Source organism: Lepus europaeus, chromosome 12 (assembly GCF_033115175.1).
Source record: "Lepus europaeus isolate LE1 chromosome 12, mLepTim1.pri, whole genome shotgun sequence".
Taxonomy (NCBI): Eukaryota; Metazoa; Chordata; class Mammalia; order Lagomorpha; family Leporidae; genus Lepus; species Lepus europaeus.
In genome coordinates, this window is record NC_084838.1 from 12,490,013 (window position 1) to 12,511,022 (window position 21,010).

At 47.1% G+C, this 21,010-nt stretch overlaps 1 protein-coding gene across 2 annotated transcripts in view; it reads left to right on the forward strand.

Moving 5' to 3' along the window:
- STOM (stomatin) overlaps positions 1-17,981 on the forward strand; it is a 35,822-nt gene extending 17,841 nt beyond the window's left edge. For both annotated transcript variants that reach the window (XM_062207636.1, XM_062207637.1), the window contains exons 3-7: positions 32-104; positions 1,280-1,362; positions 7,750-7,953; positions 9,070-9,204; positions 16,061-17,981. In XM_062207636.1, the coding sequence (XP_062063620.1) occupies positions 32-104; positions 1,280-1,362; positions 7,750-7,953; positions 9,070-9,204; positions 16,061-16,255 (690 nt within the window). In that variant the 3' untranslated portion in view covers positions 16,256-17,981. The remainder of the gene's footprint in view (positions 1-31; positions 105-1,279; positions 1,363-7,749; positions 7,954-9,069; positions 9,205-16,060) is intronic.
- Positions 17,982-21,010: the final 3,029 nt, after the last annotated feature.

The window sequence follows — 21,010 nt, forward strand, 5'->3', positions numbered from 1 at the left end:
TGTAAAGGTATCTTCTGTGTTCTTATTCTAGATTATAAATGAGTATGAACGAGCCATCATCTTTAGATTGGGTCGCATTCTACAAGGAGGAGCCAAAGGACCTGGTCAGTACTGGGATTCTGGGTTGTGCAGGGACTAAAATTCTTTTCGTTATTGATGTGATTTCCTTTTGCGGGCCTCTTTGTTGACTTAGAAAAGAGTTCATGGAGCAGAAGTTATACAGGGATATTTCAAATAGTTCATGGAAAAATGGAATAAGAAGATAAGCTTATTTTAGTGGAAAAAATTTGGAAATCTGCAGGTTTTTTTTTTCATGATGTGCATTTTCCATGAACTTTTTGAAGCCCCCTCACATAACGGTAGAAGCGCTAGCCAGTTTCAGTATCGTCAGCCTTTCCTTCCCGCCCTTCCTCTCCCCTTCCCACTGGAGCTGATAAGATTATCTCAGGGCAGGAATAGCTACAGCTATAGAAACAGCCTGAGAATTGCTCCCAAAGGAGGGCTTTGAGTCATTCATTTGGCTCCTACTGTGTTCCAGGTTCTGGGAGGTCAAGGTAGACTACAGCACGGCCTGTAACCTCAGGGTCCTTGCTAACTGGTGGTGGGACACTAACAAGGAAACAGCTGTAGTCCCATGAGATACATCTTCTGATCAAGTACAGATTGCTGTGAGGAAAGAGAAATCCAGAGAAGAGTGGGACAGGCTCTCTAGAGGTGCCGTCTTGTAGCGTCTTGAGTCATGAAGAGGTGTTAGCCTGAGGGCGCTGTCCCCAACAGAAAGAGGAACCCGTGTTGCAGAGTATTGCAGATTCAAGGACCTGCAAGTAGCTGAGACAGGCCAGAGTGCAGAGTGGGAAGGGCGGGAAAGCGTCTGAAGAGGTGAGCCGATGCGGGCCAGGCAGGACCATGGGTGGGGCAGGTTTGTATTTTAGGGAAGATGGTTCTGCATACAGCTTAGGAAATGGGTCATAGGAAAGAACCTACAAGAAATAGAAAGATGGATTGGGAAGAAATTGCAGTAATCCAAGTTAAAAAAAAATAAATAACCAAACAGGATGACAGTCACGGTAGAGGAGGGAAATGAACCTTGCTGGCCTTAGTGGGGGCAGTTAGAGATGAGAGGACAGCAAGAGCGCTCAAGGGTAACGTTCGTGGCTTCTGGCTGGCTCACTCAGAGACGAACTGGTGACTCCCAGCAGATCCTGCTAGCGTTGAGGGCATGAGTGAAGTGGTGGGGTGATGATGGCTCTCTGGAACCTTCTGTGTTTCTTGGCTGCAGGTTTGTTTTTCATTCTGCCATGCACCGACAGCTTCATCAAAGTGGACATGAGAACTGTCTCATTCGACATTCCGCCCCAGGAGGTAAGGTTTTCCTCGGCTGTGATCATGAGGTGGCGCGTGTGGACGTGCTGTCCGGTGAGAAGCGAGCTGCACAGTTAGAGCGGAGGCCCCGCATCCTGTGTGCGCCCACCATTTCCAGCTTGGTGACCTTGTGCAAGTTCTCTGTCTTCTCACTGCCTCAGTTCCCTAATCTCTAAAATAGAAGTTGTTAGGGTAGAACCCACGTTTTGTTGTTGTTGTGAGGAATAAATGACATGTTATAGGTAAAACTCTAAGAACTACGCCTAAGAAATCGTAAGTGCTATCTAAGTGTTTGTTACTATGATTATAGGTGAATTATCCCTTTTCCAAAATGCTTGGGACCAGAAATATGGTTCAGATTTTGGACTTTTTTGGATTTTGGAATATTTACACAGACTTAAGCACTTCAAAATCCGAAACTTCTTGAGTGTCCTATGGGTGCTCAAAATAGTTGGGATCTCAGAGCCTTTGGATTTTGGACTTTTTGGAGTTAGGATTCTCAACATGCGTTACAAAGCATAGTGTCATGTTAATGTCCTAAACACTGGCACCTGTTGTCTTCTTCTTCATTCTTACTACCACATTTCTCCTCCACGGCTTTCAGATAGAAAATCCTATTTTCTGCAACAAGATCTTATTCTGGATAAATTGGTTAGAAGCCGAAGAATTAGAAGCTACTCATGTGACATTTTTAGATATAGCATGTAATATTTCACAGTCGTGATTGTTTTGTGCTTTTCCAAACCACTTCACAAATATTACCATAGTTGCAAAATCACAGCAGAATCCCAGCAAAGTATATGGTGATGGTCACACAAAGGAATGTCTCCAGACGACAGCGGCAGAACCAGGACTAAAATTCAGCTCTTCAGAGTCCCCGTCCAGTGCTTCTTCCAAAACGCTGAGCTAAATGCGTTACATTAACTATGTCAAGGCCCTCGAAGAAGCAAGGGCCACCTAGAGCCCGTGTCTTAGGGCGCGTGCTGCAGACAGAAAACCTAACCACACACTGAAGAGAGGGACGCAGGAATACTGCCAGTTTCTTGGCCAAAGGCCCGGCAACCGAATGCTGATGAAGCCTTGTTATGTTGCCATTCTTTGTCTCAAAATCCAAACACCAGCTTTGGAATTCCCTTGCTGGTGCTGATCCAAGCAGTAGGTGAAGCCAGACCTTATAATCCACAGGCATTAAGAGTTTTAAGCAGTGTTTTACTCTCAAGAAAAAGCCAGGGAGCCCCGTTGTGTTCTCGGTGTGTTTCTCCATCTTTTAGGGAGACAGACTCTGAGAAGGAGCGCCTTTGGGGAAGCTGGGAACTCTGGTCTTTTTCTCTCTGCGAACTGCAGGCATCTGGCAGGATCGCCTTCCAGCTCCTCTCTCCTCTCCTGCAAACTGCTGAACTCACAGCAGACTGGAACTTGGCAAGCGTTCCTCTTTCCCACCCACTGTGAACTTACTGTGAAAGCAGATAAACACTGTCTATGGTAAACGGTAGTCAAGAAGCTGCAGCTGTGGCAAAGTTCACTGTGGCAAGAATTTGCCTGGAAATGACCTACAGCTTCTGACACATCATGGGAAATAATTCATTTTCACACTCAGTGGCAATATGCTGTATATTTATGATGGGGTCTTCAAAAAGTTCATGGAAATGTGTATTGTAAAAAAAAAAAAACTATGGATTTGATATCAGCCAGCTTATTAGTAATTTTCAATATTAATAATCTTGTGGGATTTTGCCATGTATTCAAAGAAGAATTCTGAGTCCTGGCTCAAATAGACCAGGCAACATGGTAAGTGTTTAAGCTTTGTATTCAGTGAGAGGAATACACAGGAGGGTGAGAGCTTTATTTAGGGGAGAAAGAGAGGTCTAAAGCTAAGTTGGGTCCATACCAGGCGGAAAGCAGGCCAGGAGCCACATGGAACAAGTGTATGGTTAGAAGCAGCCACAGGTAGCTTAGCATGGCAGCAAAGCAAAGGCAGAGAGCAGGCCACAAGCCACGTTCAGCAAGCATGCAGGCAGGAAAGCAGAGAGCAGGCATCCGACGGCCACCAGCCCGCAGGTCAACAAGGGCAACAACTGAAGGGCCCTCCGTGGTCCAGGCCTTTTATGTACTCCCAAAGGGGGCGTGGTTACATAGTCTGATTGGCAGGTAGGCATACAGGTGGGATCAGGTAGGGGCATGGTCTTCCAGCTCACAAGTCTAATTGATTTTATCCTGTGTGACTGCCTACATCAAATTGTGCTCGCCTACTGAAACAACTATGGACTTCAAAATTTTTTTTTTAACTTTTATTTAATGAATATAAATTTCCAGTATACACCTTATGGATTACAATGGCTTCCCCTTCCCATAATTTCCCTCCCACCCGCAACCCTCCCCTCTCCCGCTCCCTCTCCCTTTCCATTCACATCAAGATTCATTTTCAATTCTATTTATATACAGAAGATCAATTTAGTATAAATACTTCAACAGTTTGCACCCACATAGAAACACAAAGTGAAACATACTGTTTGAGTACTAGTTATAGCATTAAATCAAAATGTACAGTACATTAAGGACAGAGATCCCACATCAGGAGCAAGCGCACAGTGGCTCCTGTTGTTGACCCAACAAATTGACACTCTAGTTTATGGCGCCAGTGACCACCCTAGGCTGTCGTCATGAGTTGCCAAGGCTATGGAAGCCTTCCAAGTTTGCCGACTCTGATCATATTTAGACAAGGTCATAAAAGACAGGTTGAGGATAGTAACCAATGATCCTAAGAGTGGCCTTAACCAGGTCTGAACAATTATACAGCATTAAGTGGGGAAGAGGACCATCAGTACACACAGGTTGGGAGTAGAGCCATTGGTGGTAGAGTAGAGGTTATGATTACAAAGGAATGAGGCCCAAGTGCACTAGACAGGGTCTAGAACAAAGGACAGAGTCATTATTAGAGGAGCTAAGAAAGGTGCTGTCTAAGCTACAAGTAATTTTTCTGATTGAGAGGCAAATAGAACCTGATAGAAGGGGCTTGATAATAATCTGTTGGGCTTTAGGCCTTGTAAGTTAAGAGGCCCAGACCTATCTATCTCTTCACATGGGGTATATCCTAAGGGAGGTGTGAACCTCCTAGGGGAAGGCACTCTGTTGACTTTCATGACTTGGCTGGCCTGGGAGGAGAGCTGGCCAGGTAAAGGCAGGGGGCATCGCTAACAAGAAATTTACAGTTCTGCCTGCAATGTTGCTGACCCTACTTGGCTGTCCCCTCAACTGCAGTGGTCACTTTGGAAGTTGGGCTGAGTGAAGGGCTTTTCAGCTTGGAGCCAATAAGATCTGTGGCTCTGACCTGGGCATCCTTCGATTCCAGGGCAGGTCCATTTCCAGTGATCCAACTCTTGGCAGAGCTGCCAGGGCTCTTCACAAGCTGACTTCTGCTGAAGCCCAGGCTTACCACATTGAAAGCCACTGCAGTGGACTGGCCTGTTGGGTCTCCTTGAGGGCAGATCACTGTACAGATCAGCCATTAATAGGCCTGCCACCCATTGCTTCTGATGCCTAGCTTTCTTTTCCTCCTGGTTTGTGTTAAAGCAGACCAGAGGATGCAAGTCAAGGGAGTGCCCGTGTCCCATCTCTAATCTTTGGTGGCCTGAACTACAAGTCTATAGTCACAGGCATGTTCTGTAGTAGTTTTTCTAAGGTAGACAATGCCCATGAGGAAAATTATATTCTCACTTTAAAACTTTCTTTCCCTTTGGTCTGAAAGGGAGGTTTTTTTTTCTACTTACTGTATACTTCGCTGATGGCGATGTGAATCTAGCTATGAGATTATTAGTTAAGTTCTTATTTTGGCTATGCTATTACAGAAAAATGTTAGCCATCTCTTATAAGGTCTAAAGATTAAATTGTGCATCCTACAGATTCCTTCATAATAGAATTAGTTCCCTACCTTGAAGAGAATAGAGAAGTGAAAGAACAAGTTGGGCTTAGAATAGAGAGATGAGGGAGCAAGTCCTAGATCACTTGCTGACAATAGCAATATTACATGAATACTTAGCAAACCGTTTCAACCCTTAGATAAGAACTTAATAAAACATTTACCAGAAGGTCCAATGCCTTCTATAAATTTTAAGAATCATGTATTTGAAAACACGTCTTAAATATCTAACATGGTGTAGTTTGTTTAACCAGTAAACTTAAGCACAATCATCTAAAATGTTTTTAGTTTCTTTCTACCAACAAGTTTAAAACATATGATACACAGATTCAGGTCATACAAATTAAAATGTATCTTTGATTGATTTTAGCAGCTTAAATTTATGGACAATCTTATCTAAAAGCCATTTAAAATAAAACTCTTAATAAAATTTCCCCATGTGGACATACAATATGTACGCACATGTAACATAGCATAATAGACCAATATCAAAATTTTTTAAGTGAACTAAACTTGTAATTCCATTTTTCGGCCATGAACTTTTTGAAATTCTCTGAAATACTCCCCACTTCTCTTCTAAGCTAGAAGTATTTGTAGATTAATTTTTCAAAGGATTACTGCTTTGACAACTGGCAGGGCCAAACAACTATGTAACAACAATTACTGTTGTTACCTTTGTTTACATAACTCTTTGCACTTTCAAAAGGGTTTCAAACACAAATACCTACCTGTTTAATCTTCAGGGAGATTGGAGAATTGAGCAATATTATTAGCCCCATCTCCCAAATGAGGAATTTCTAGATCAGATGGTTCAAGTGCCCTGTTAGAGGAGAGCCAGAGAGGTGTGGGTCGAGGTGGAACTACTGTTTGGGTCCTGTCACTCCTGTACTTGTCAATCCTTAGGACCATGTTTTAATCCATCCCTCATTTCTTGACTATCAAGCACTCTGCCACTGCTGGAGACGGGCCCTTGAGAAACATACAGTCCCTGGAGAAGTTAGGCGCTATAATAAGGCAGTGGCCATGCAAAGGAAGAGCGCTTAACTCTGCCCAGCGAGTCAAGGAAGCTACACAGAGAATGATGATTAGGAATGTGCCGTGCTGATATGAGAGACAGTTCCTGTATCAAGGCCTAGGGACACAAACACGGGGCGTGCAGGGACCCACATGTGGCCTGGTATACAGTGTGTGCAGGAGGGAGTTAAGTCCAGAGAGGTATTGCAGGGGCCAGATGTCAAAGGATTTTGTCTTGAATGTGGCAAGAAGCCACTGAAGCGTTTAACTTGGATGATTGTAATTAAGATTGACGGCCTAAAAAATCTTTATGTGTAAGTGTCGGTGCTCCTTGACTTTCAATGGGGTCATGTCCCAATAACCAACCTAAGCAGAAAATATCATAACTTGAGAATGCACTTGGTCCACCTGGCCTAGCAGTCATTGAAGCTTAGCAGCACATACACTACTGGGTACAGGTTGTTCCCCTTCGTGGTTGATCGTGGGGCTGCCTAGGAGCTGCAATTCGTTGCTGCCACTCCGCATTGAGAGTATCAGACCCCATATCACTAGCCCAGGAAAAGATCAAAATCTAGAATTCAAAGTCAAGTTTCTGCTGAATGCATATCACTGTCACACTATCATAAAGTGGAAAAACCATAAGTCAAACCGTCATTAAGTTAACACCATTATTTAAAATTTTTAAAAAAGATAAAGATGGCTCTCATCGTATGTCAGGCACTATTCTAAGCACTTCAGTGTACCAACTCATTCACTCTAGCGACAATTTTGTGACACAGAACCGTTAACAATCTCCACTTCACAAATGAGGAAGCTGAGTCGTGGACAGGGTAAACGTTGCATTACTATTTTCCTGGAGCCTCTCACTCAGATAACTATTAAGATGAAAACAAAAGTATGTCATGTGGAGCACTTTTATGTGGTGTTCTGAAAATATCTTCTTACCCTGACATTGCCATCTGCACTTTTTGGTCCAGTAATACTGCGCTACTTCTGGTTCAGCAAGCCTAGGATCTCTCCAGGCGCTTCTGTGCTTTTTTGTCCACCACTCTCTCTGTCTAGAACACTGTTCCACCCCACCCTGGAAAACTGTGTTCTTTTCTTCAAGAGTCGGTGATGGTATCGCCCTTGCTACCCAAAGCTGCCCACCCCCAGTGCCTGAGAGCCTCCTTGATCCTCCAACCTCTTGGAAAGTAGAAACCAACATTTCATACTTTTATCCCTGGTACCAACTATAGCACAGCTACTGAGTGACGTCTCAGTATCTGTTGGCTCGTTGAGGGGACTTGAGTAGGAAACTAATGGATTCGGTTAAGTTTTTAAAGATCAAACTCTCTGATGTCTCACTAAAGAAAATCAGCCAGTGCGATAAGATGTCCTATAGAATAGCATTCCTTATAGCTGTATTAAAGGAATCATTAGTTGATAGATGTAACACTGCTTGCCCTGTCGTGTAGATCCTCACTAAGGATTCGGTGACTGTGAGCGTGGATGGCGTGGTCTACTACCGTGTTCAGAATGCAACCCTGGCCGTGGCAAACATCACCAATGCCGACTCTGCCACCCGACTTTTGGCACAAACTACTCTGAGGAATGTGCTGGGCACCAAGAACCTTTCCCAGATCCTCTCGGACAGAGAAGAGATTGCACACAACATGCAGGTGAGCAATGCGCCGCTGCCGCTGCCCGCAGAGGTGGAAGAGGAGGGACGCAGAGAGTCATTGGCTGCGAACCTTTTATTCATCCAAGTCGGGCTTTTTTTTTTTAACTTTGTGATAAGGTTTTCCAGACTGGATGGTAGGGGACGTTTTTCATACTAACAGCTCCTGGGCTTAACAACACTCAGATACATGCGTTGTTGTTTTAATTCCCTCTAGGGTGTATTTTCTTTTCCAGGGTGAGTATTAACCTGTTTGTTTACTGTAATAGTTGAAAGGCTGCCCTGCAAGATAAAACAGCTGTTGTTAAAACTTTGTGAAATGTGTCAGTCCCAAGAATTTCCTTGTAATTATTCGGCCTTCTAACCTAGCTTGAGTAATAGAAGTTGAAGTAAGCTTGGCTTGTTCAGAAAAGATAAAATGCTATAGATATGTATTCTTAATATTTGTATAGACTTCATTGTAGGTAGAGAATCTTATTTGAAATTCATAACCATATGAAGGAGATAGTATGGTTTCATTCCTGTCATTGTAAAGGGATTCGCCAGGCAGTTTCAAATCCATCCAATCACAGCCTGTCGCCAGGCAGTTTCAAAACCATTCCTGACTAACTGACGCTCGCTTGCCAGTGGCCACCTTGGCATGGCCTTCTCATTCCACTACATTATGTAATTATAATATGGATAATTACATATGTACTATGTATATTATATGTAAGTAGTATGGCTTGCATGGGGTCATACTGACCCAGGGGCCAGCCCGTTATAGCCTACAGGCTGACCACCTGTTTTGTGAGTAAAGGTTTATTGGAATATAGCCATTCATTTGTTGACCTTGGCTGCTTTTGACCTTCAATCACAGGGTTAAATAGTTGCAGCCGAGGGTGCAAATCAGCAATGTGCAGTCCTTTTAGAAATTTGCCAGCCCCACACCGGTTCATTTGTCACAGAATCAGGATCAGCTCCCTGGTGACCCAGCCCTACTTGAGCATTCCTTCCACTGCAGGATAACGATGTCTAGCACCTTCTCCGCTCCAGACGCCAATGAATACAGCCACTGTAGCCATCTGTAGGCAGCTGGGGCTGACCAGTTCTCGCCTGCTTTCACTCTTCCTAACAGTGCACTCTGGATGATGCCACTGACGACTGGGGAATAAAGGTGGAACGCGTGGAAATCAAGGACGTGAAGCTACCCGTGCAGCTCCAGAGAGCGATGGCTGCAGAAGCAGAAGCCTCCCGGGAGGCCCGAGCCAAAGTAATTTTTTTTTTCTAGTTTCTTTTTCTCATGGAGTTTTCTTTTTTAATTACAAAAAAAAGTAAGATGTGCTTGTTGTAAATTGAAATAATCCTGAAATGTTTAGTAAAAGTGAACGCCCTCCCATCACTTCAAATCCTATTCCCCTAGAGGCTACCACTCATAACAGTTGAATATATTTGGATTTTATTTGAATAGGTGGTTGGATTCCTGGCTTGAACCTTGCTTTTTTTTTTTTTTTTTAATTTAGCAGCTCGTGGACATCCTCGGACATGTAGAGTTTCCTCATTCCTTTGTGACTGTGTGCCCTATTCTTTATTCTCTCAATCTGCTCTTAAGACCAAATGAGTGATTTCATCCGTTTTCTCCATCCATTCCTTATTTATTTTGTCTTCTCTTTCCTTGTCTCTCCTTGGGCAGGATCTTCGTCTTGTAACTGCCTTTTCCTCCCCCTCCACTTTCTTCTTCTTTTTCTTCTCTTTCTTGGACATCTTCACTCCCCTCCCTCCTTGCTTTTCATCATACTCCCTGCTTATGGCTTAACCCTGCATGGATGGCACAAGAAATATTTGTTAAACTAACCTAGGAAAGAGGGTCTTTGAAGATGATAATGTATACAAATGCAAGGATATCTTACCAAACCCAAGAGCAGCAAGTAGACTCAAACCCCGTTAGAAATGGAGCCAGGACACAGAGAGCAGTCGAGACTGAAATGAGCCAGTCATTCCCTTTCCTGGGCTCCTTCCTACTGTAGGTAGCTGGTGGTGAGAATGGCTGACTGCCAGGTTCACACATCTTCCCAGGTGAGCACTAGAGGAGACAGACCAGCCCTGACTCCACATTCATGGAAGACTGGTTCTCTTTGGTTAAAGGGCAGAGTCAGATACTAATATCGTCCCACTCTCCTGTGCCTGTGAATGGATGGAGGGAGAGGAGCAGTTCTCATAGGAAGGGTTGCTGTGAACTCCACATATCTCCCAAGACACCAGGAGCAAAGTTATAATAGTGGTAGCTGAGGCCAGCGCCGTGGCTCAACAGACTAATCCTCCACCTTGCGGCGCCGGCACACCGGGTTCTAGTCCCGGTCGAGGCACCGGATTCTGTCCCGGTTGCTCCTCTTCCAGGCCAGCTCTCTGCTATGGCTGGGGAGTGCAGTGGAGGATGGCCCAAGTGCTTGGGCCCTGCACCCCATGGGAGACCAGGAGAAGCACCTGGCTCCTGCCTTCGGATCAGCGCGGTGCACCGGCCGCAGTGCGCCGGCCACGGCGGCCATTGAAGGGTGAACCAACAGCAAAGGAAGACCTTTCTCTCTGTCTCTCTCTCTCACTGTCCACTCTGCCTGTCAAAAAAAAAATAGTGGTAGCTGGTGATAATTGACCAACCACAGAACCCTATCCTTGTCTTGGGAAATCCTTAAGCCACAATCGGCCACTGTAATTTCTTAGCCAACATCAAATAGAATATTAGCTCATTTGACAGAATTTTCTGTTGGCCAGAAGTTTCAGAATTTCCCAGTGTGATAATTGCTTGTGATGATAACCCAGTAATACTACAGAAGCCTCAAGTGCCTTTCTTTAAAACCATCATTTTTAGAAAGCCAAATTACAGTTATGGTAATGTCTTAACTACGCCCTGCAATAATCTCATTACTTTGAAAATTAGGGAGTGGTTTTCTCTAGAATTTGCCACTAGCCAAAAGGCTTATTTCTATATTGTATTGAATAACAGAATTTACTGTATATAGACTAATAAAATATCAGAGTTTGAAGAATCCTCAGAGATTACGACCAAAGGTCACAAATTCCCAGCCCAGATGCTGCCACTCCACCCTCCTATTCCCAGGCCAGTAATTAACCACAGCCCTGTTTTTCACTGGGTTGAGACTTGGCCTCAGAACACTTACCCAGGTAACAACCTCTGCTGCTTAGAGTTGACCCTCAAAATGAAACTTGTTTGCCATCCCCCTATTCAACTGAAAAATTTTAGTCTAGTGAAGTGATTTTCTTTTTTAAAAAATATTTAATTATTTGAAAGGCAGAATGACAGAGAGATAGACAGAGACTCAGAGAGAAAGAGATCTGATATCTACCTGTTCACTCCCCAGTTGGCGGCAATGGCCAGTGCTGGGCCAGACTGAAGCCAGGAGCTCAGAACTCCATCTGGGTTTTCCCTACATGGGTGGCAGGGACCCAAGTAGTTGGACTGTCATCCACTGCTTTCCAGGCTGATTCACAGGAAGTTGGATTAGAAGCAGAGCAGCCTGGACTCAAAGTGGCACTCCTATGAGGGATGTCCACCTTGAAAGTGGTGGCTTAACCCGCCGTGCCATAGCACCAGCCCCTGCAGTGATGTTCTCAAGGTCACACAGTGGATTAATGGCAGTGGAAACTGGAGCTTCCCTGTGCTCCCCACTGCCGCCTCTGCCACTTCTCAGAGCGCCTGCGCAGCATTGCCATCAGTCTGGAAAGAGTTCCCGTCTTAACTGTCCAGCAATAGGGGACGATCAGGAAGCTGGCTACAGCTCTGAGTGACTACCATGCCCTTGCTTGGATGGGGTTGTAGGGTTAGTGTGAAAGCAGCCTCATGGCCCTGGGTGGGGACAGCTGTCTCCAAGGCTGGCGTGTTCACGGACTCACAGTGAGCCCAGCCCTTCTGGAACGCACAGTGACCCTGCTACCACCATCACCTTATCTCACGGAGAACAATGGGGTCACAGTTTCTTCAGCAAACAAATTGCCAAAGAAAAGAGAGATGTGGGGAGGTAGGACAGCCTAGAGACTGCAGAGAAAAATTCATTGAGTTAATTAGGCACCAGGGAAATGCAAATTCAAATTGTAAGCAGGTGCCTCACTAAATACCCACTAGAAAGCCTTGAAAAAACAAAAGAAATCTGTTTGAGTATGAGAGAAACCGGAACTTAGATTCTGACGGTGGAAATATAAATGGGTAAACTCACTTTGCAAATCAGCCTGGCAGCATCTGCCCAAACCAAACATTGTATACGCATGGCCCATGGCTCCACAGCTAGCATGGACCTAACAGAGATGTGCTTGTGTGTTTACCAAAAGGCGATGAAATGCTCATAGCTGCACTTTGTCATTTCCCCAAACTGGAATTTACCCATAGGCCCGTCGCTAGTTAATGGATGAAGGAATGTGTAGAGAGGACGGACACGTACGTGCCCACAAACACAGTTTGAGGGGAAGAAGGCAGGAGCCAGGACAGATCCTCCCATGTGCTTTGCTGTGTGCCCGCCAAACACCCTTTTAAAGGTTCTGGAGCCAACTTGTCACGGCTTGAAAGATATAGTACCTTCTGTTCCTGCCTGTGCACGGCTCTCAGCACAGGGCCAGGCAGCCACGTGCTTTCAGCCTCCTCTCTCTGGGCCTGTTGGTCTACGAACCGAGAGGGCGGAGTGCAAAAATACAGATCACCTGTCTCTGCCCTTGCATCTGGGGGTGGTCTCCAGGGGGGACGGGCTGCCACACCCTCACACACATCAAAATGCCAGACATTGAACGGATGGTCTGAGATGCAAAGTGTTGATTGACCGAGGGCTACCGTACCTTTGGCAAAAGCCCTGCACAGCTACAGGCAGCCTGCTTTGCTGAGATGCTATCGCCAGAGCGTAGCCGGCCTGGGATTTAGACAGAGGCCCTGGGATTGTGTTCACATCTTTGGCAGTTTGCTCAGAGCAGCTTTTCTATGAACAAAATGCGTGCCCAACCCAGTGGGTCTGGCATCCCAGCCAAGCGAGTATGTGTTGACTGGTGTTAGGAAATGAGATATCTTTGCAGCTGATCCCTGGCCAGACGGAAAAAAAAAAAAAAAAAAAAAAGGCGCCTAATTGGACATCTGAGAAGACATGGAAAGAAGTCAGAGCAGGGTTTGTTTATGCATCCTCTGCTGGGCTGGCCTTGGTAACGGCAGTGACGTGGTTCTCTCTGAGCGTCCCTGGCACTTGCCGCTTCTCACAGACCTGGCTAGCACATGATGGTTTGCCTTGATAAGGCTTTGATCCTATAAACTCGGCCCCTTCAGTAAATACCATATCCTGTGTTGCCTGGCTACTGGCACTATTCATGCAAGCAAGCCCTAGCAGCTTGGGACTCAGCCTTGTCCCCTCTGCACGTGCCTAGGATCTGTTGCTTCTCCCTCCTGCACAGCTCCCCAGTCCATGTTGTCCCCCATGTCTACCACCAGTGGGCTCCTCTGAAGCCGCTGTCAACCTTGGCTCATCTGTCCTTGGCCGTGGCAGTGTTTCCCAAGACCAGATCAGATGAGGCTCCGTGTCTCCTAGACGACTTCCATGGCTTCCCATGACCTACAGAACAAAGGCCGAGTACCTTGACCTTCACTGCCCTCAGACCCTGGTCCCCCTCCTAGTATTCAGCCACTTACAATGTTCTGGAATACGCCAGGCTTTGAAAAACCACGGTACCACTTCCTGTGTCCTATCTAAGATGTGCTTCCCAGGGAAGGCATTGAACGTGCCGGTTAAGATGCCAGTCAAGATGCGCGTAACCCGTATCTGAGTCTCTGGGTTGAAGTCCCAGCACCACTTCTGGCTTGCAGATAATGCAGGCCCTGGTAGGCAGCAGGTGATGGCTCAAGTGCTTGGGTCTCTGCCTCCTATGTTGAGTTCCTGGCTCCCAGCTTCAACATGGTCCGGCCTTGGCTGTTGTAGGCAGTTAGTGAATGAACCAGCTGATGGGAGCTCTTGCTGTCTCCATCTGTGTCTCTCTGCCTCTCACATGGAGAAACAAATCAAAAATTAAAATGTTCCTCTTCATCTCTGTCCAAATAGCAAACTTCTCAGCCTTTAATATTCAACTTCTACAACCTCACTACCTCACTCTGCAAAAATGGCTTCCTTCTCTGTGCTCATACCATGCCTCCCCATGTCTGTGAGCGTTCATCACACTAAAAGGAAATGGCCTATTTCCGGGGCTGTCTCTCCACTCGAGCAGGAGCTGAGGGAGTCTGGGATTCCACTCTCCATCCCTAGCTCCCACACAGGGCTTAGTGCCAAGAAAGCCCCTAAGGTTTGCTGGAAAAGTGAATGAAATTTCACTGGGCGCAAGACCAATACTTCCAGTTCTGACATTCAAAGGAGTATGGTTTTTTTAAATATGTAGTTGGCTAAGCCTCCACCAGCAGTACCGGCATCTCATATGGGCACCGATTATAGTCCTGGCTGCTTCTCTTTCCAATCCAGCTCTCTGCTATGGCCTGGGAAAGCAGTAGAGGATGGCCCAAGTCCTTGGGCCCCTGTACCCAGTGGATGACCAGAAAGAAGCTACTGGCTCCTGGCTTTGGATCGGCCCAGCTTTGGCCATTGTGGCCATCTGGGGAGTGAACCAGTGGATGGAAGACCTTTCTCTCTGTCTCTCCCTGTCTTTCTATAACTCTAACTCTCAAAGGCAGAGTTACAGAGAGAAAGAGAGCTCTTCCATCTACTGCTTCACTCTCCAGATGGCCACAACGGCCAGTGCTGAGCCAGGCCAAAGCGAGGAACCAAGAGCTTCATCTGGGTCTCCCACATGGGTGTCAGGGGCCCAAATGCTTGGGCATCTTCCACTGCTTTTCCCAGCTGGATCAGAACTGGAGCAGCCAGAACATACACCAGCACCCAATGGGATGCCAGCATTGGAGGCTGCTTTACCCGCGTCACCACAATGCCACCCCCAATGTTGATAGAGTTTCATGAATTATTTTATCCTCCTACTGTAACACATTTAGTAAATTAAGTCAAAATTAACTTTTAAAGATTTCTTATGTCTACAGAAAGTTCTGTAAATGTTTCAGAATTTCTCCTAAACAGGAATTTAACTACAAATGCTTCTTTTAATGGAATGAATGAGAAATCAGATCATGTGTGTGGGGGTGGCTACTCTTGCTAGAATGAGACAGGATTCAGCATCAGTCTTATTCCTATTTTTCATTTTTGTAAACACAATGACTAAGAAATCTTGTTTACATTAAAATGTAGACGGAAATGGAAATTTTGTTTCAAGCAATGTCTGGACCTCTTAGCAGTCCCTTCTGACTTATGTACTAAAAAATTCAGGAATCTTTAATCAAAAAATATTTTAATGACCCGTCAGCTTTCAGTTCAATAAGGTCCTCTTTCCTTTCTTTGAAATTAAAGAATTGCGGCCAGCGCCACGGCTCAATAGGCTAATCCTCTGCCTGGGGCGCCAGAACACTGGGTTCTAGTCCCAGTTGGGGCGCCGGATTCTGTCCCAGTTGCCCCTCTTCCAGGCCAGCTCTCTGCTGTGGCCCGGGAGTGCAGTGGAGGATGGCCCAGCTCCTTGGGCCCTGCACCCACATGGGAGACCAGGAGAAGAGCCTGGCTCCTGCCTTTGGATCAGCGCGGTGCACCGGCCGCAGTGGCCATTGGGGGGTAAACCAACGGCAAAAGGAAGACCTTTCTCTCTCTCTCTCTCTCTCTCTCTCTCTCTCTCTCTCTCTATCTCCTTCTCTCTCTCTCACTGTCCACTCTGCCTGTCAATAAAAAAAAAAGAAAGAAATCAAAGAATTGGAAACCCACCTGACTTTGAAAGGGGTTTTTATCCAGGAAGTAAAGTTACTCATTTGTTCAGCTCCTACACAGCTTCTATTGTGCCTTTGCTTGGTGCCCTGGAAAACTGAAGAAAGGCAACAGTCAAAGCGACTGTCTTGACCCAGGCACATGCTCAGACCAATCAGTTTAAGAAGAACACAGAGCAACCGTGTAGAAACTGATTTCCTTAAAACTGTTCTGGAAAGTTGCGTGTCCCCCCAGGTGTGGGGCTGGCCACAGGCTACCACGTGGACTTCCTGCAGTCTGACCTCTCCTCTCACTTCTCTGTAGGTCATTGCAGCTGAGGGAGAAATGAACGCGTCCAGGGCCCTGAAAGAGGCCTCCATGGTCATCACCGAGTCCCCCGCAGCCCTGCAGCTCCGCTACCTTCAGACGCTCACCACCATCGCTGCTGAGAAAAACTCCACGATTGTCTTCCCACTGCCCATAGACATGCTGCAAGGCATGATGGGAGTGAAACACTGAGCCCTGCAGGCTGCCGCCCTCGAGCCTGAGTCAGCCTCTCACTCCTAGGGGGAGGGGAGGGGGGGGACCTCGAATCTTCTCCCTGCCTTTCCTTTTCCAGATGTTGAATGCAGCGTTTGTAGAATGCGTAGATGCAAGAATTGGTAGCTTGTAAATATTGAGAGAGAGAGAGAGAGATTTTGGTAAATTACATAAGATAATCTCCTTTTTGAACTGCTGAAGTCTGTAGTTTAAGTAGGTGAAATTGCTCTTTTTCTGACTTCTGCCGAGTCATTCCGCAGCCTCTCTGGCAGCAGCCAGCCCAGAAGGGGGAAGTAGGTGGGAACGGGAACGGGCGGCCGGCAGGCTGGCTGGCTGGCTGGGCTACAGCCGTCTTCTCTGGGCCATGTGTGCCTTAGCTCCCGGGACCCTCAACACAGACATTTCCCTAATGTCCATGTACTGTCTCAACCCAAACCGTGTTTCGGGGTAAGTCTCACTTGAGGTACGGGCGTTTCTTCCCTGTTCCTGTCAGCACGAGGGGAAACAGTGAAGCTCAATGAGGAAGACCCTAACCCTTCCAGGACTTCTAAATTCGCTACGATACTGATCCTTTTTGTAGACGATATGTGGCCTTTATAAAGTGCTCTGAGCATTCTTTATGAGTAAACAATTCCTCTGTGGCCTTTCAAACCAGCTAGGTACTTGTTACCACCGGGCTTGTGTTCTCACTTGTGCCTACTTTCATATATCAGGTTTTAAATAGTCTTATTTTTAATATAACTTTCTCTAAATTCTATAAACAATTATTACTATATGCTCATTTGAATAGTTTAAAGACTAAAACAGTTTATAAAAAATAATCTTCAGAAAACCGTTGTGTTTTAGCGTCTTCATGCCATTAGCCATTTGTGCACGGCAAAGTGTCTTGGTTTCCGGCCCATTCACTAAGCTGTATAAGGAATTCCGAATATATTGGATATATTGTAATGTTCAATGAGCTTGGGCAGACACGCTCACACTTGGGATTTCCACGTAGATGTAGAACTTTTCAGTTTGCCTGGTCATTCCTCTTCCTGAGAGAGGAAGTACTCTGCCCTTGTGTTCTGTGGTTCCTTAGGCTGTCATGCGAGGAAGCCCCTTCCATTCTACAAATGCCGTCTGAGAATTTGGCATTCTTCGTCCTGTCCGGATATCTGGCCGGTGACATTTCTAACACTTCTTCTTTGAGGCTCTGAGTTCACCTAGAGAAGTCTAAGAATAACAGCTTCCTGTCCCTGTGCTGCCTTCCTATCTCTTCTTGGCTGAATCCTCTGTCAATCCCAGCTTGAGGGCCCTCCCCCCGCCGCCTTCCCTGTATCTCGCGTCCAAGCTTATTTGAGAAAGCCAGGTTCCTAGATGAGCTTTCTAGACATTATGGAGCATTCCGCTTCGGAACTCCAGTGGCATTTGTCTGTTTCTCAGCGTGGCTCAGCTTTGACCCCTGCGAACCAGGAACCCCCGTCTCCTGGCTACAAGTCTCTTTTCAGACTTTCAGTAACAAAGCTCTTGTTTCCTTGGGGTTCTGTATCTGCAGACACCCAGCGATCTGAGCTTTTCTGCCTTGTGAACTCTGAGGTTGGAATTAACTCACTGGGGAGGGAGGAAGCGTGAGAGTAGCTGTAGGATGATAGTGGCAGTGTAGGAGTTTTCTTCCAGTGGCCTCCCTTTCTGACAAGGTACATAATAAACTGTGCGCATGCTCACATGTTTTCTTTGCGTGGTGGTCTCTTTCTGCCTGCACCTGTTCTATGTGGACTTCCTGTTTCAGAAGTGGTGCATCGGGTCGCCCAGTCTTGGGCTCATCTGTGTACTCTGAGAGGAACAAGGGAGGCTGCAACAGTCCGTCTGCTGCGTCCCACGTCCAGCCTCCCTCTGGGCACCGGCCCTGCATTTCCCCTGGCAGGACAGAAACCACTTCTTGCTGCCACCTAGCTAATCACACAGAAAAAAACCTTTACATAGGAAAGAGAAAACTGATACAAAAGCAATGAGTTTTTGTTTTGTTTTGTTTTTGACAGGCAGAGTGGACAGTGAGAGAGAGAGACAGAGAGAAAGGTCTTCCTTTGCCGTTGGTTCACCCTCCAATGGCCACTGCGGCCGGCGCACTGCACTGATCCGAAGCCAGGAGCCAGGTGCTTCTCCTGGTCTCCCCTGGGGTGCAGGGCCCAAGGACCTGGGCCATCCTCTACTGTACTCCCGGGCCACAGCAAAGAGCTAGCCTGGAAGAGGGGCAACCGGGACAGAATCCGGCGCCCTGACCGGGACTAGAACCCGGTGTACCGGTACCGCAAGGCGGAGGATTAGCCTAGTGAGCCACGGCGCCTGCCAGCAATGAGTTTTACCTGCCACATTCTACCTTTGAAAAGCCGCCTGGACTTAATGACAACCATTTGTGGAGCACCGGTCCCTTGGCCCTGTGCGCACGTACTTGCACGTACATTCTATCATTTTAGCCTCAAAACAGCTTACCTGAGGTGGAGACTTCATCATCCCCATTTTACAGCTGAGGTCACTGAGGCTCAACAGTTAAGGTTTAGCCAATGTTACACGGTGGGTAAGGAGCAGACCTGGTGTTCAAGCCCGGATCTACTGCCTCTGACGTCAAAGGTTCTTCAATGTGTCCTTGTCCACACAGCTTGCCTACACAGCCCCATCCGCACACCATGAACCCCGATCATTTTATGTGTATAGCAACAGTGTTCAGGACTAACAAAGTGCGTATGATTTTGCATTCAGAACTCCAGCAGGCCTTAAACAAAATCTAGCTCAGGTTCAGTATGGATGAGGGAAGTCAGTTGGGCGTTTGTCACCGCAGCATGTCACAACACAGTGGCCTGCGGGGAGAATCCAGGGTTCCGGGACCTTGAGCTTACGTGGCCCTTTAAACCATGTTGTGTGTTGTGATCCTCACAGTCCAAGTCTTCCCACCGTCACTCAGCTGGCGAATAGTGAGTCCAGCCCCTTCCCACTTCCCACTGGTTTTCAAACTTCCTTTTTAGGCGCCATCTCCTTTTTTCTTTTTTCTTTCTTTTTTTTTTTTTTTTCCTTTTTTTGACAGGCAGAGTGGACAGTGAGAGAAGAGAGACAGAAAGAAAGGTCTTCCTTTTTGCCGTTGGTTCACCCTTCAATGGCCGCTGCGGCCGGCGCACCGCGCTGATCCGAAGTCAGGAGCCAGGTGCTTCTCCTGGTCTCCCATGGGGCGCAGGGCCCAAGCACTTGGGCCATCCTCCACTGCCTTCCCAGGCCATAGCAGAGAGCTGGCCTGGAAGAGGGGCAACCGGGATAGAATCCGGCGCCCCGACCAGGACTAGAACCCGGTGTGCCGGCGCTGCAGGCGGAGGATTAGCCTAGTGAGCCGCAGCGCCGGCCTATATTATTAATACATTATTATGGGCAAGGGTGTCCCCAGCTGGATTTATTCCAAGTTCTCGTCTCTATGCAAGGGAAGAATTCTAAGCAGAGACACAGATGAAGAGCAAGAATGGGAGCAGAACGTATTCAAAGGGATGAAAGCGCCAGCTCACACTCGGAAGTGAAGGCAGGCAGCCCTGTGAGGTGAGAAATGGGCCCCACCCAACTTGGCCACTCCGTCAGCTGGGTGTGCCACCCTACTGAGTACACAGAGGGGACAGAGTTTGGGCAGGGTTCAGTGCATGTGAGGATCTCTGGGGCAGATTCGTGGCATCTCCACATGGAATCACGGTGTCTTCCTGGTGGAGGAGGCCACGGTGCACCATGGGAAAGTAGGTGTGCCGAATTGGTGTGGAAAGTGGGGAGTGTTTTAGCAGTGCTGGGCTAAGGCACGGAGATGGCTGGACATTTTTTGGCTCCTTTATCCTTCAATGACTCCCTGCCGAGCCCCTATCATTACCATTTTGAGGGTGGGGAATTTGAAGCTCAGAGAAATTTTTTTTAAGTCTGTATCTCAAATGCCTTGGCCAAAGTAAATACAAAACCAATGCCCACTGCAACTGAATTGCCCAAGATGGAACACAGAAGCCAAGCCCAGGCCAACCTTTTCCTAAAAGATGACCCTTGGTGCACCCGTCCTGGTATTTCACACCAGCTTCTCCATGGCAGGGCATAACGCAACCTGAAACTGTTCGGAAGAGGAAACACGAGTTGAAATGCACTTCCTGATCCAGTCTTTTGTCTGTGAGAGAAGAACAGGAAGTCAGTAATTCCGTTGCTCCAAGCAACTTCTCACCTAGCAGCAGGCGCTCTCTCTGGAAGCCACAGCCACCTCCCCAGTAAAGAATTCACGGGCAAGTCCACCCGTGATTTCACCTCCACACATTTCCAGGAAGTAACCTGGCTTTGTCTAGACAGGCCTCCACCTGTACCTGGCGAAAGCCCTAGCAGCGTCAGGTGGTACATTCTGCTGTTGGTTCCAGGACTTGCCATTTGTCAAGTGTTTGCTTTATCACAAAAAGCAACCCTTTGGGGGCTGCAAGATCAAGTCCAAACCCCCTGGCAGGGCAAGGTCCCTGCCCACCTCCCAGCTTCTGGGTCCAGCGTTCCACCTTCTGCTCCAGGCTCCCTTGGCTGCCTGGCCTGGAGCCCATCATTGTCATGGGCGCTGCCTGCCCCGTCCCTGCTGCCTGGAACAATGAGACTCCCCCCCCACCCCCCCGCAAGCCTCACCCAGAAAATCCCTCCTCCACTACCCTCGTCACTTCTGCGAAGAAGCAGTCTCTGGGGGTGGGGCCCCTGAGGAATCCGGCTTTTAAAAAG